Source organism: Diabrotica virgifera, chromosome 1 (assembly GCF_917563875.1).
Source record: "Diabrotica virgifera virgifera chromosome 1, PGI_DIABVI_V3a".
Classification (NCBI taxonomy): Eukaryota; Metazoa; Arthropoda; class Insecta; order Coleoptera; family Chrysomelidae; genus Diabrotica; species Diabrotica virgifera.
In genome coordinates this window covers 64393944-64407101 of record NC_065443.1, presented here as the reverse complement: position 1 = coordinate 64407101, position 13158 = coordinate 64393944, and the positions used below count along the sequence as shown (strand labels likewise).

Genomic DNA, 13158 nt, shown 5'->3' with positions numbered 1-13158 from the left:
AAATAAATTAGATTTCTCAGTGTATAGGTAGGTACTTATACTTTCTACAAATTTACTTATGCATGATAATTTTAGATACATATTTCCATAAGTTACATCTGTTTTTCATTATGTGTACAAATCAGGTAAAAACAAATTTGAAAAATTTGTGTGACTTTTTTTGGAAGGAAATCGAACGTAAAACATTCATTTTACATGTTTTTTTACGTGAAGTTAAGAGTTCTCAGTCTTTTATTACTTTCTTCCATTTTGAATATGTTTGACTATGTAAATTAAATAAAAATAATCACTGATACAAATTAACACAACAAATAATGTACATTAATCTAAAAAGAAAAATGTAAACACTACACGTCAAATATCGTCAACTTTTATACCACAGAACACATGTTTATTTACAATTTTCATAATAAAATTTGTTCCAAGCCGTTAATTAATAACTGGCAACATTGTCACCACTTCAGTACTAGGGTTTAATAAATCCGAGAGTTAGCCAGAATTGAACAATTTCTTAAGAAGTAATCTTTGAATTAAATTTAATCATGGTTTACTTAATCCATGAGTCAACTATCGATTGAATAACTGGCCCTAAGTGATTTAAATATAATAAAAACCTAATATACCAATTTTATTTTAACAATACTTTAGACGAAGACGAAGAAAAATGCAATAAGAATGTTGGACGACCGGTGAATATTGTTACTTTGGAGCCTCTTGGAGATCAAGCAAAATTAAAAGTTAAGTATCAAAAATGGGATAATTTACAACAGCTACTAGATTTCATACCCCCCATTTGCCCACTGGCGAAGCGTCCATGTAACCACTGTTACCATTGGTAACTGTTAAAATCTTGCAAATAAATATTTTATAACGATGAATAATTCTATTTACCAATAGAAATATATTATTATATTATGTGGTAATAGTACCTAACTCAGTAAATAGCACTCGTAGACACGAAAATATTGGCGAGTTTATGTGACTCAGTTGCACTTTATTATACTCTGTTACCAGTCTCATTTCTGGTTACAATGGTTATATACGCACGCTGGCGCTCGGGACCGGCTAGTGACTGAAAATTTTGAAGAAGCGACGGCATAAGCGCGCTGTGTATCAGTAGCGCTGTTACCAGATTTAAAATTGGTGACAGTACCTATAAAAAGTGTGCATGAAGTTAACCATGGATGAGTGTCGTTTCTTAATCGATCAACTACTTCAAAAGTAATTCTCCTTGTATAATTTTGAAGAAAAAAATGAGATTAAAACTGAAGGACCTATTTTAAACAATTTAAAAAAGGAATCAACAAAAGTAGTACGATACTTTAAATTTAGTTGGTACAGTGAAAATCCTTGGTTATATTATGGTTGCAAGAAAAATATACTTTATTTTTGTCCATGTCTTCTGGTTTCTACAGAAAAATGGGTGGATCAGGTTCACGATTTAAATAGTGTTAGATTTTTAAAAAGGAAACATGAAATTTCTCCGTTACCTACATGAAAGATGTATACCCAATTTGATTCAGTTTGGCAAAACAAAAATCAAAAGTTATTTTAACCAAGCTTTTAAAGCAAATATTGCTAAACATAATGAGTTTGTTAAAAAAAATATATAGGTATATCCTTAGCACACTTAAAATAGATACTGTATGTTTTTGGGCCAAACAAGAACTAGCGTTTCGTGGTCATTTTGAGTGCGACGACTCTGACAATCGAGGCAATTACAGGGAATTGTTAACATTAATTGCCAAAAAAGATCAAAAATTTTGTCAACATCTAGAAACATTGTTTTTTCGAGAGTTTCAAGTGATATACAAAATTATATTATTGAAGCTACACTCACCGGCATAAAATTCCGTCACCCAAAATTTTTGATTAAGTTTGACAATTTATAACTTTATTATTTGTGCTCCGATTTTCAAGATTCTACATACATGTATTCATATTGTTTGGTATTATTCCGGTAACAAAAAATTTTGCTTGCATGTCATTTGTACAGGGATGAAAGGAAGCGTTGTATTTTCTCCTAATTTTAAAAAACTCTGTGGAAAAATGGAATAGCTCATTTTGTTTCATAGTCCTGTCATATTTTCCCGGAGACATCACCAACATTTTGTTTTTGAATTATCCGAATATCTTTTTTCTTGTAAGAGCTGTACCATTTTTTGTAAATAAAAACACTGATTGACTCAATTGAGGTTGGATTGATAAGATTGGAATGACCCGCATTCAGCCCAGATCTCAATCATATTGAACATTTATGGGATGAATAAAAAAGCTATTTGCCGTCATCCTAGGCCTCCAGAAAACAGTTATGGCCCTGGTAGAGGAATATCGGGCTATTCCTCAGGCAAGGAAAACACATCTTTATTAGATGCTAAACAGATTGCGAGCAGTCGTTGCTGCAAGAGGTGGACATAACCGCTATTGAATTGTTTTGTTTTGTTGTTAAATTTGTTTTGTTTTGTTAATTTAGTACGTTTGATATTTTTAATTAAATAAACCTTCAAAGCAGTGTTTTTAATTACAGCTCTTACAAGAAAAGAGATATTCAAATAATTCAAAAAACAAGACCTTAGTGATACCTCCAGGATAATACAAAAGGAGTATGAAATAATCCAGCCCTCCAATTTTTCCACAGAATTTTTTAAAGTTAGGAGAAAAAACAACGCTTATATTCACCCCCGTATAATGCCATCTAAGCAAAAAATTTTTGTTACCGGAATAATAGCAATTGACATGAATACATGTAGTTACCTACAAACTCGTGCAAGGATCTTGAAAATCGAAGTACAAATAATAAAGTTATAGATTGTCAAACCTAATCAAAAATTTTGGGTGGCGGACTTTTGTGCCAGTGAGTGTATATATACATTTAGCCATATCTTCATTTTTTAAATAAGATTTTTTGCATTTGGTTTTGGTAACACTTCAGAAAAAGACACGCGTCACCACTGCATTTGCATTAATTTTATAATGATTTGCCGCATGAGTTAAAGCCGCATAAACAATGAAAAAAGCAAGCACTGCTGTTGAGCCTTCCAAAGAAGATACCAACGACGAACAAAACGAGTACATAGATCTTTTGTCAGATTATGAGTAACTTTAGTGTTAAAAAAAAGTAAAATTTTTGTTTTTTTAAGAAAAAATAAATATTAATTGAAAATTAAGCTTTTGTTTAGTTCCATTTATGTATTATCAAGTAATTTTTGCTTAAAGGTAAAACAAACTAAGTGCATTTTTTTGTCAAAAGAAGTAAAAAAAATATAAAAATGTTGTCCCAAGAAGTATCTTTAAAATTTTATACCTATTTTGAATTGTTTAATACTTTAAATTTTTTAATTTTAAAGGTCCAGAATTTTTAAAGGAGCAAAAACTTTGATGCTTTATTTCTCAAAATGTGTATTTTGCTACTTAGGCGGTTTTGCTTCTGACCCCTCCAATTATAATATTGGTAAAATTTTGGTAGTGAAATGTTCATTCTAAATGATTTAAAATTGTTAAAAACATAATTTTTCTCATAAACTCATCACTTTAAGCATCAAGTGTTAAACATTTTTGAAATCAGTACAAAGAGGAGAATCCGATGGGATGATGCTGTGGTGAGAGGGTGCCTTTCCCGACAAGCTTAAATTGGACAAAATGTCTCCCCCTTCCAGTATTATTTGACGTGTTTTTGCGTTTTTTTTTTCGTTAGTGGAGGCAAGACCTCTGTTTTGTGGGACACAATTTGGATATATTTAAGGACAGGAATCTAACTAGGAATGCATGTAGAGGCCTTAGTTCTTCAAAAAGAGCGTAGAATGTCCACATGTTTTCTCTGCTTTACTTGATAGGATGAATCCACCATTTGCGTTTAATCCTAGGGCGCTTAATACGGCGATACAATAAACACATTGCAAAAACTCGATTAGAATTCATTTATTCATTAACCTCGTATCACGACAACAAAGCAAATTATTGTTTCACCGGTAAAAATTCGATGTGTCTGCAAGCACCTGCGACCAGTAAAATATTGGGCGATAAAAATCGACCGTCCAAAATCGATGTGTGTGTATTTAGCTTTAGGTAAAGAATAAAAACTGTTTTGTATAAATTATTTAAAAAATATCGTGAATTCATCATTTTACTTTGATCAACAATGTTTCTATTTTCTTGTTGATTATGCTCTATCCGAATCTAACATTACAATATAAAAATTTAGCACTTATATAGTATGTCTGCGTAACTTTGAACCATATGGGAAACTTTTTTATTATCATATTTACGAAAAAAAGTTATTCTTCATAAAATGTTCTGCATAGTCTAAAATCTAAGACTCAATCATCAGATACAACATTTCATCAGTTTTATACGAGGTATGTCAAAAATATGAATTTCGTTCAAGAGTAAAGTACCTTTATATTTTAGAATACCGAAAATTGTCATTATGAAAAGTTGTTTGGAATTAGAAACTATGTTTTAATATCCAATTACACACTTCTCATTAAAAAAAATTGCAAGTTTTTTCCTAAATTGCGGATACCTAACATCATTTTATTACAATTATGACAACTACATTGTTACCAATTTTACGAAAAAAAGTTATTCTTTATAAAATGCTCTACCTGTTCTAAAATCTAAGACGCAACCATCAGATATCAATTTTTTTCAACTTTATACGAGGTGTGTCAAAAAATATGAATTCCGCTTAAGTGTTAAGTACCTTTAGAGTTCACAATATTTAAATTAGAAGGAGGTAATTGAATATTTAAACATAGTTTTTAGTTCCAAATAACTTTTCTTAATAAAAATTTCCGATATTGTGAAATAAAAAGGTACTTTACTCTTGAGCGAAATTTATATTTTCTTCGTATAAAATTAATAACATTTGATAACTGAAGGTGTAGCATCTTCGAATCTATACGACGGGTGACGCTGAGTATTTTATGAAGAATAACTTGTTTTCGTAAATTTGGCAATAAAGGGGTTTTCGGTTTTTGTATTACATTTTTTATCTTTTTAATTTTCTCAAAAGGTTGTTTATTTCATTTTTAAAATAAAATAATTTAGTGCGTTTTAAAGACTACGTTTTAAGCTTAAAAAAAAGCCTATCAAATTGTAATATATCCGTTTATAGTTTATAGTATAGTATAGTTGATCGAAAAGATGGCATAACCCAGACAACCAAAGTGAAAGTTATCCTTCAACATCAAATTGTTCTATATGGTCCACACAATGTCCAGAAAAAAGTCACACCATTTTGAGCGTCGGGTTTGGGGGGGGGGGAGAGGGGGGAGAAATCGGTAAATTCGTAGTTTTTTAAGTTCTTCGCCAATATTTCTAAAACTATGCGGTTTAGCATAAACAACCTTCTATACAAAATTGTTCTACATTAAATTTGAAATAAAAAAGGCCCTATGCATAATCTTTCTAAAATGAATGGTTCCAAAGTTACGGAGGTAGTATAGTATAACTGGTCCAAAAAAAGGCCTAACCCAAACATCCAAAGTAAAAGTTTTCCTTCAACACCAAATTGTTCTATATGGTCCACATATTGTTCAGTAAAAAGTTACACCATTTTGAGCGTCCGGTTTGGGGGGGAAATGGGGGAGAAGTCGGTAAATTAGTAGTTTTTTTACGTTTTTCGTCAATATTTCTAAAACTATGCTTTAGTGTAAACAATATTATACACAAAAATGTTCTACATGAAATTTAAAACAAAAAATGTTGTATACATGATTGTTATAAAATCAACGGTTCCAGAGTTATGGAGGGTGAAAATCGAGGTTTTCGAAACTTTTTATATTTTTTGGGCAATATTTATGATATAACTTATACCAAAAACCCAGACATCCAAAGTGAAAGTTATCCTCCAACACCAAATTGTTCTATATGATCCACATAATGTTCAGAAAAAAGTCACACCATTTTGAGCGTCGGGTTTGGGGGGGGGGAGAGGGGGGGGAGAAATCGGTAATTATAAAAAGTATCGAAAACCTCCACTTTTCACCCTCCGTAACTCTGGAACCGTTGATTTTATGACAATTATGTATAGAACCTTTTTTGTTTTAAATTGTATGTAGAATATTTTTCTATAGAACATTCCTTACGCTAAAGCATAATTTGAGAAATATTGACGAAAAACGTAAAAAAACTACTAATTTAGCGATTTCTCCCCCATCTCCCCCCCAAACCGGACGCTCAAAATGGTGTAACTTTTTACTGAACAATATGTGGACCATATAGAACAATTTGGTGTTGAAGGAAAACTTTTACTTTGGATGTCTGGGTTAGGCCTTTTTTTGGACCAATTATACTATACTACCTCCTTAACTTTGGAACCGTTCATTTTAGAAGGATTATGCATAGAGCCTTTTTTATTTCAAATTTAATGTAGAACAATTTTGTGTAGAGGGTTGTCCATGCTAAACCGCTTAGTTTTAGAAATATTGACGAGAAACGTAAAAAGCTACGAATTTGCAGATTTCTCCCCCCTCTCCCCCCCTCAAACCCGACGCTCAAAATGGTGTGACTTTTTTCTGAACATTATGTGGACCATATAGAACAATTGGGTGTTGGAAGATAACTTTCACTTTGGATGTCTGGGTTTGGGTCTAACTATACCATACTATTAAACTTGAGTAATATCCACTAAAGTGGTAGTAATTCTGTAAAACTACGAAGTTTTAAAAAATTTGATTCTTGATACGTCTCGTATCATTTGAATTAAATCTTTGAGATTTTTTTTTAATGAAACATCGTTTAGTAAGATGTTTCAAAAGTAAGTTGTGCAAATTTTTGTTTATAGGTAAAATTGTATTAGTTACACATACTTAAATCATTTTTAAACAAAATTCATGTAATAGCCAGATCAAAGAACAATCTGACCCAAAAAAAAATAAAGGAAGAATGAAAATCGTGGAATAGGTAGTTGAAATCGTCTATTATTATATAAGAAAAAGTTTACATTTCTACATTCCCTCCATTTTACAAAAATGGAAAATTTTTGTAAAATGGAGGGGAACACCCCTTCTCGGGGGTGAAAAATATACATTCAAAATAAGTCCGGAGTTGGATAAAATGACTAATTCTAAGCAACTTTTGTTCTATAGAGTTTTTTCCCTAAGTCAATACTTTTCGAGTTATTTGCGAGTGAATATGTTCATTTTTAACAAAAAAAAGCATGATTTTGGACGGTTCTTGGCAAATAACTCAAAAAGTAAGTATCTTGTCGAAAAAAATATTAACAAAAATATAGATTATAAAAAGTGAAAAAAATGGTGTGTGCATGAAGTCTATAGAACAAGTAGAAGCAAAGTTGTAGCTAATGAAAAGAAGGATCTTCTTCGTCAAATTCCAAATCGAATATTTCAACGTGAAATAATAAAAAAACGGGGCACTTTTCGGGAAAACTCGTTACAACCTTTTTAAAGTTTAAAAAAAGGTTTATTTTTGTTTTTTAAAAAAACTTCTGTCATTAAAAGTAAGTGAGTTACGCTCAAAATGTTGTTAGCCCCTTTTATTTTTGGTAAAAAGAATCGCGAAATCAAGTTACTTTTCTTATGTATTCTTTTTTTATGATTTGTAAGTTTCATCGGTTCAAAGTGCTTATTTTTGAAAAGGCTGTAGTTAAAATGACTTGAACGAGTAACTAATCACGAGTTTATGCCAATTTTGAACAGACATAGCCTAACCAATTTTTGTCTAACAAGCAAACAAAAAATCCAAAATATTCATAAAAGCAAAACCTACATTTTATTACTCTTTGAGATTTTTGGTATTACTAATAATTTTTAAGTTATTTTGAAAAAAAAAAGAATTTTTTTCAAAATTAAGATTCTAAAATTTTGAGCATAACTCACTTACTTTTAATGTTGGAAGTTTTTTTGAAAAACAAAATTAAACCTCCTTTTTAACACTTTAAAAAAATTATAATGAGTTTTCCCCGAAAAGTGCTCTGTTTTTTTGTTTATTTTCCGTTAAAATATTCGATTTGGAATTTGACGAATAAGAACCTACTTTTCATTAGCTACAACTCTGCTTCTACTGGGTCTACAGACTTCATGCATACTCCATTTTTTTTACTTTCGTATAAGCTATATTTTTGCTAGGAATATTTTTTTCGATAAAATACCCAATTTTTGAGTTATTTGCGAAAAACCGTCCAAAAACATGTTTTTTTTTGTTAAAAATGAACATACTCCCTCGCAAATAACTCGAAAATATTGACTTAGTGAAAACTCTATAGAAAAAAGTTGCTTAGATTAAGTCATTTTATCAAATTCCGGACTTATTTTGAATGTATATTCTTTCGCCCCCGAGAATATATTTTTCACCCCGTATTTCCCAATTTTTGGAAAATGGAGGGGATGTAGAATTGTAAAGTTTTTCTTATACAAGGTGTCCCAAAAGTAGTGGAACGGTCGAATATTTCGCGAACTAAACATCGGATCGAAAAACTGAAAAATACGTGTTCAATCATTTTCAAAAATCTATCCAACGACACCAAACACCCACCCCCACTACACCCCCTGGAGGTGGGGTGGGGGGCAACTTTAAAATCTCAAATAGAAACCCCCAGCTTTTCTTGCCGATTTTAATTCGTTACGTAAAAGTAAGCAACTTTTATTCAAGACATTTTTCGAAGTGTGGATAGATGGCGCCATAATTGGGAAAAACGATTTATCCTGATACCATAGGTAAATTATAGAAACGGTCTAATATCTCACGAAATACAATTCCAAATAAGAAACAAAAAAACAGATTTTTAATATTTTTCGAAAGCCTTTTGAATAACACCAAACGTGACCCTCCAACCCACCCGATGGAGGTGGGGTGGTGGGTAACTTTAAAATCTTAAATAGCAACCCCCACTTTTTATTACAGATTCGGATCCATCATGAAAAATTAAGCAACATTTATTCGAAACATTTTTAGAATTGTTAATAAATGGCGCTTTAATTGGAAAAATACGATTTATTAGCGCCATCTATCAGAAATTTAAAAAAATGTTTTTCATAAATGTTGCTTAATTTCTTATAACGAATCCGAATCTGCAATAAAAAGTGGAGGTTGCTATTTAAGATTTTAAAGTTAAACCCCACCCCACCTCCAGGGGGTGGGTTGGAGGGTCATGTTTGGTGTTATTCGATAGGTTTTCGAAAAAGATTAAAAATATGTTTTTTGGTTTCTCATTTGGAAGTGTATTTCGTGAGATATTAGACCGTTTCTATAATTTAACTATGGTATCAGGATAAATCGTTTTTCCCAATTATAGCGCCATCTATCCACAGTTCGAAAAAATGTCTTGAATAAAAGTTGCCTACTTTTACGTAACGAATCCAAATTTGTAAGAAAAACTGGGGGTTTCCATTTGAGATTTTAAAGTTACCCCCACCCCACCTCCAGAGGGTGTAGTGGGGATCGGTGTTTGGTGTCGTTGGATAGATTTTTGAAAATGATTGAACACGTATTTTTCAGTTTTTCGATCCGATGTCTAGTTCGCGAAATATTCGACCGTTCCGCTTCTTTTGGGACACCCTATATAATAATAGACAATTTCAACTAACCATTCCCAAATTTTAATCCTTCCTTTATTTTTTGGAGGTTTTCGGAAAATTGTGTGTTCTTTGATCGGGCTATAAGTCTCACTTTCCGCCCAAACCGTACATATGCCCATATTTTTTTTTCTTTTTATTATAACTATAAGATAGATTAAGGGCCGGTTGTTCGTACGCTAATCAAGCAGTTGATTATAATTAAGTCCCCTTAGCAACCATCAAATAACAACACCCCTCATTCGTACGTCAATCAGTTGATTGTAATCAATTATGTTAATTATCATTATGATAATTAACATAATTATCATTATGATAATCATATCATAATTATCATTATGATAATTAACATAATTGATTGATTAATTAATTATTAACATAACAATTATTAACATAATTAATTAATAAATCTCATAATTGTAATCAATTATGTTTTCAGCAACCCAAACAAAGTTGACATTGATAGTTGGTGACAGTAATTAAATATCTGATAATGATCAGTTGAGTCCATTTTTGATTAGCGTTCGAACAACCGGCCCTTAATGTTTTTCTTTGATTTCCAATTAGTAAAATTTAATTTGATCAATTATTTAAAAAATTATATTAAATTAACTCAAACGAGCGCTGCGTCGAACGCTGTTATAGAGTGCTCTAATGTTTGTGAGAGGGGTAGACTTGAGCGTTTTAAATAAACAATTATAGAAGCTGTAGATTTAATTTTAGAAAAATCTATATACAGTGTGTCTGCGTAACTTGGAACCATATGGGAAACTTTTTTAATATCAATTTTACGAAAAAAAGTCATTCTTTATAAAGTGCTCTGCATAGTCTAAAACCTAAGATGCAATCATCAGATATCAAATTTTGTCAACAGTATACGAGGTATGTCAAAAAATATGAATTTCGCTGAAGAGCAAACTACCTTTATATTTTAAAATATCAAAAAATTTTATTATGAAAAGTTATTTGTAATTAAAAACCATATTTAAATACGCAATAACAGCCTTCTACTTGAAAAAAAAAATTCTAAAATTTTCCTAAATTACCGATTCCGAACATCAGTTTTATTTATTAGACATGTAATAACTCTTTTATTAATAATTTTAGGAAAAAAAGTTATTCTTCATAAAAATCTGTGCATGGTCTAAACCTCAAGATGCAACCATCAGTTATCCAAGTTTGTTAATTTTATACGAGGTGTGTCAAATAATATGAATTTAGAAATAATTTAGAAATTCTTTCTAAATTCATATTATTTGACTCACCTCGTATAAAATTAACAAACTTGGATAAATGATGGTTGCATCTTGAGGTTTAGACCATGCACAGATTTTTATGAAGAATAACTTTTTTTCCTAAAATTATTAATAAAATTACATGTCTAATAAATAAAAATGATGTTCGAAATCGGTAATTTAGGAAAATTTCAGAAATTTTTTTTTCAAGTAGAAGGCTGTTATTGCACACTTGAATATGGTTTTTAATTACAAATAACTTTTCATAATAACATTTTTTGATATTTTGAAATATAAAGGTAGTTTGCTTTTGAGCGAAATTCATATTTTTTGACATACCTCGTATACTGTTGACAAAATTTGATATCTGATGATTGCATCTTAGGTTTTATACTATGCAGAGCACTTTATAAAGAATGACTTTTTTTCGTAAAATTGATATTAAAAAAGTTTCCCATATGGTTCCAAGTTACGCAGACACCCTGTATAAGAATTTTTGTGTAAAATTTTCTGAATGTTTCAAAGGTCATGTCCAGTTTTTTTCTAAAATTTATATTTTCGTAGGTATTTAAAAAACAACTAATCTTCCAGTTCATTTTTTTAATAAAAAGTTAAGCACCCACTTTTTGAGTAGAACTTTTTGATATGTTGTTTATTAAACATTTCTTAATGAAATTACAAAATGTTTTCGATTTTTTCCGTAAGCAAAACTCCATTGACTTCCCTGTTATGCTTGTTTTCGAAATAAAACTTTGACAGATTTGAGACAGTATAAAAACCATTAATATTATTATCATTTACAATTTTAATGAGGATCGCGACGATAGTGATTATGACTGTAAATCTACGGCTTCCTAACATGTAAGGTAACTTGGTTTTATTTTCACATTACAGAAAATAATTTAACTTTGGTTATTATTTTATCGTTATATAGTATTCCTTAATGTATAACATCACGCATAGGTTCATTATTAGCTAAATAAATAATATTATTTTAATTTCCTAAAGAGCTCGATTTTCCATTGAAAGTTAGTGTTTTATAAAATGAGGGATTTAACTGCAACACTAACAGTCTCCAGTTTTGCCGATTTTGACAAAATACAAAAAACTGGATCTTCTAGTTGCAAGAAGCAACTAGAACATTCTATTTGTTTATAAGCCCAAAAGATTGTTTCAAATTTAAAACATTGCTGAGGCCAAATAGTCTAATTTCATTTCTGTAAAGCATGGTAGATAGGTATAGTGCCTTTTTATACGAAAACCATAGTTATTCTGGTGTAGCATAATTTTTCTGGTTATTATTGCGATCGCAAAATTTTAATTATCAATTTAATTGTTGCTAAACTCGCCGGCTCCCGGCGAACAAAAAGGCTTTTGTGTTACCAAGCTATTTAATTATTGATAAATAGGTACATTCCTAAAATTTTAGTTGACAATTAAAGATTTTGTTGGGAAAACCCGGATTTTCCGAGGAAAATGTTTGTCGAAGAAAATAAAAAAAAGTATCTATGTGCAGAATTAAATTACGGTGAATTTTCATTTGGAAGTTTTGGGTCTAGACTTAAAATCTTCGGAGTTACAGAGCAAATATTGAAAAAAGCAAGACTTCTAAACGATAATCTGTTTATAAATAAAATGCACACTTTTTGCGGACTTTGCATACCTATTACTATAATGTAAGTAATCTTGAGGTTCGATTTCAGCAATAAAATAGCTGGTAATTCACAATTCCTTGCTTTTATCTAATTTGTCCAGAGTAAATAGGTTTCTCTTTGTCATGTTCGGATGTACCTACATTTGACATATTTTTTTAGAAAACAAGAGTCACCTCGCAGGGCGCCGTTCAAATAGCCACATCCAAAGAGTTTGAGAATGTAACAGGAAATTTTGTTGGTAGATATTTTAATAACGTACGACCTAGGGCAGCTTATGATGCAGAATTTTGTCAAGCTATCTGGAGGGCGTCAGAAGAGATGGTGAGGCTGAATCCAGAGGAAAAACTAGATTATTCTCATAAACAGTGATTTTTTTAAAACAATTTAGTAAAAAATTATATTTTAATTATTGTTTATTATTTAAGCCGTACAAATCGAGCATTATATCCACTGATCAAAACGACAAAGGAGCCACTCATAAAGATTTTCTTAGTTTTGAACTAATTTTTTTTATGAATATATTATTATTATTAAACGCTTTATTTCAATCGTTTGCGTCAAATCTTTAGACGTTAATTTGACTGATTTTTCTTCAATGGAAATGAACGAAATTTTGTAGACATATGGATTCGCGGGAACAATACACGAATAGTCGATCAAAATTTTTTCATGTTTATGAATTGTTTAAATAAAAAAAAAAGGTTTTAATGGAAAATGCTTAAATTCTCTTGT

At 30.6% G+C, this 13158-nt stretch overlaps 1 protein-coding gene across 1 annotated transcript in view; it reads left to right on the top strand.

Moving 5' to 3' along the window:
• LOC126891003 (retinol dehydrogenase 12-like) overlaps positions 1 to 12832 on the top strand; it is a 44102-nt gene extending 31270 nt beyond the window's left edge. Inside the window, exon 4 of the mRNA XM_050660216.1 lies at positions 12586 to 12832. Within this exon, the coding sequence (XP_050516173.1) occupies positions 12586 to 12795 (210 nt within the window). The 3' untranslated portion in view covers positions 12796 to 12832. The remainder of the gene's footprint in view (positions 1 to 12585) is intronic.
• Positions 12833 to 13158: the final 326 nt, after the last annotated feature.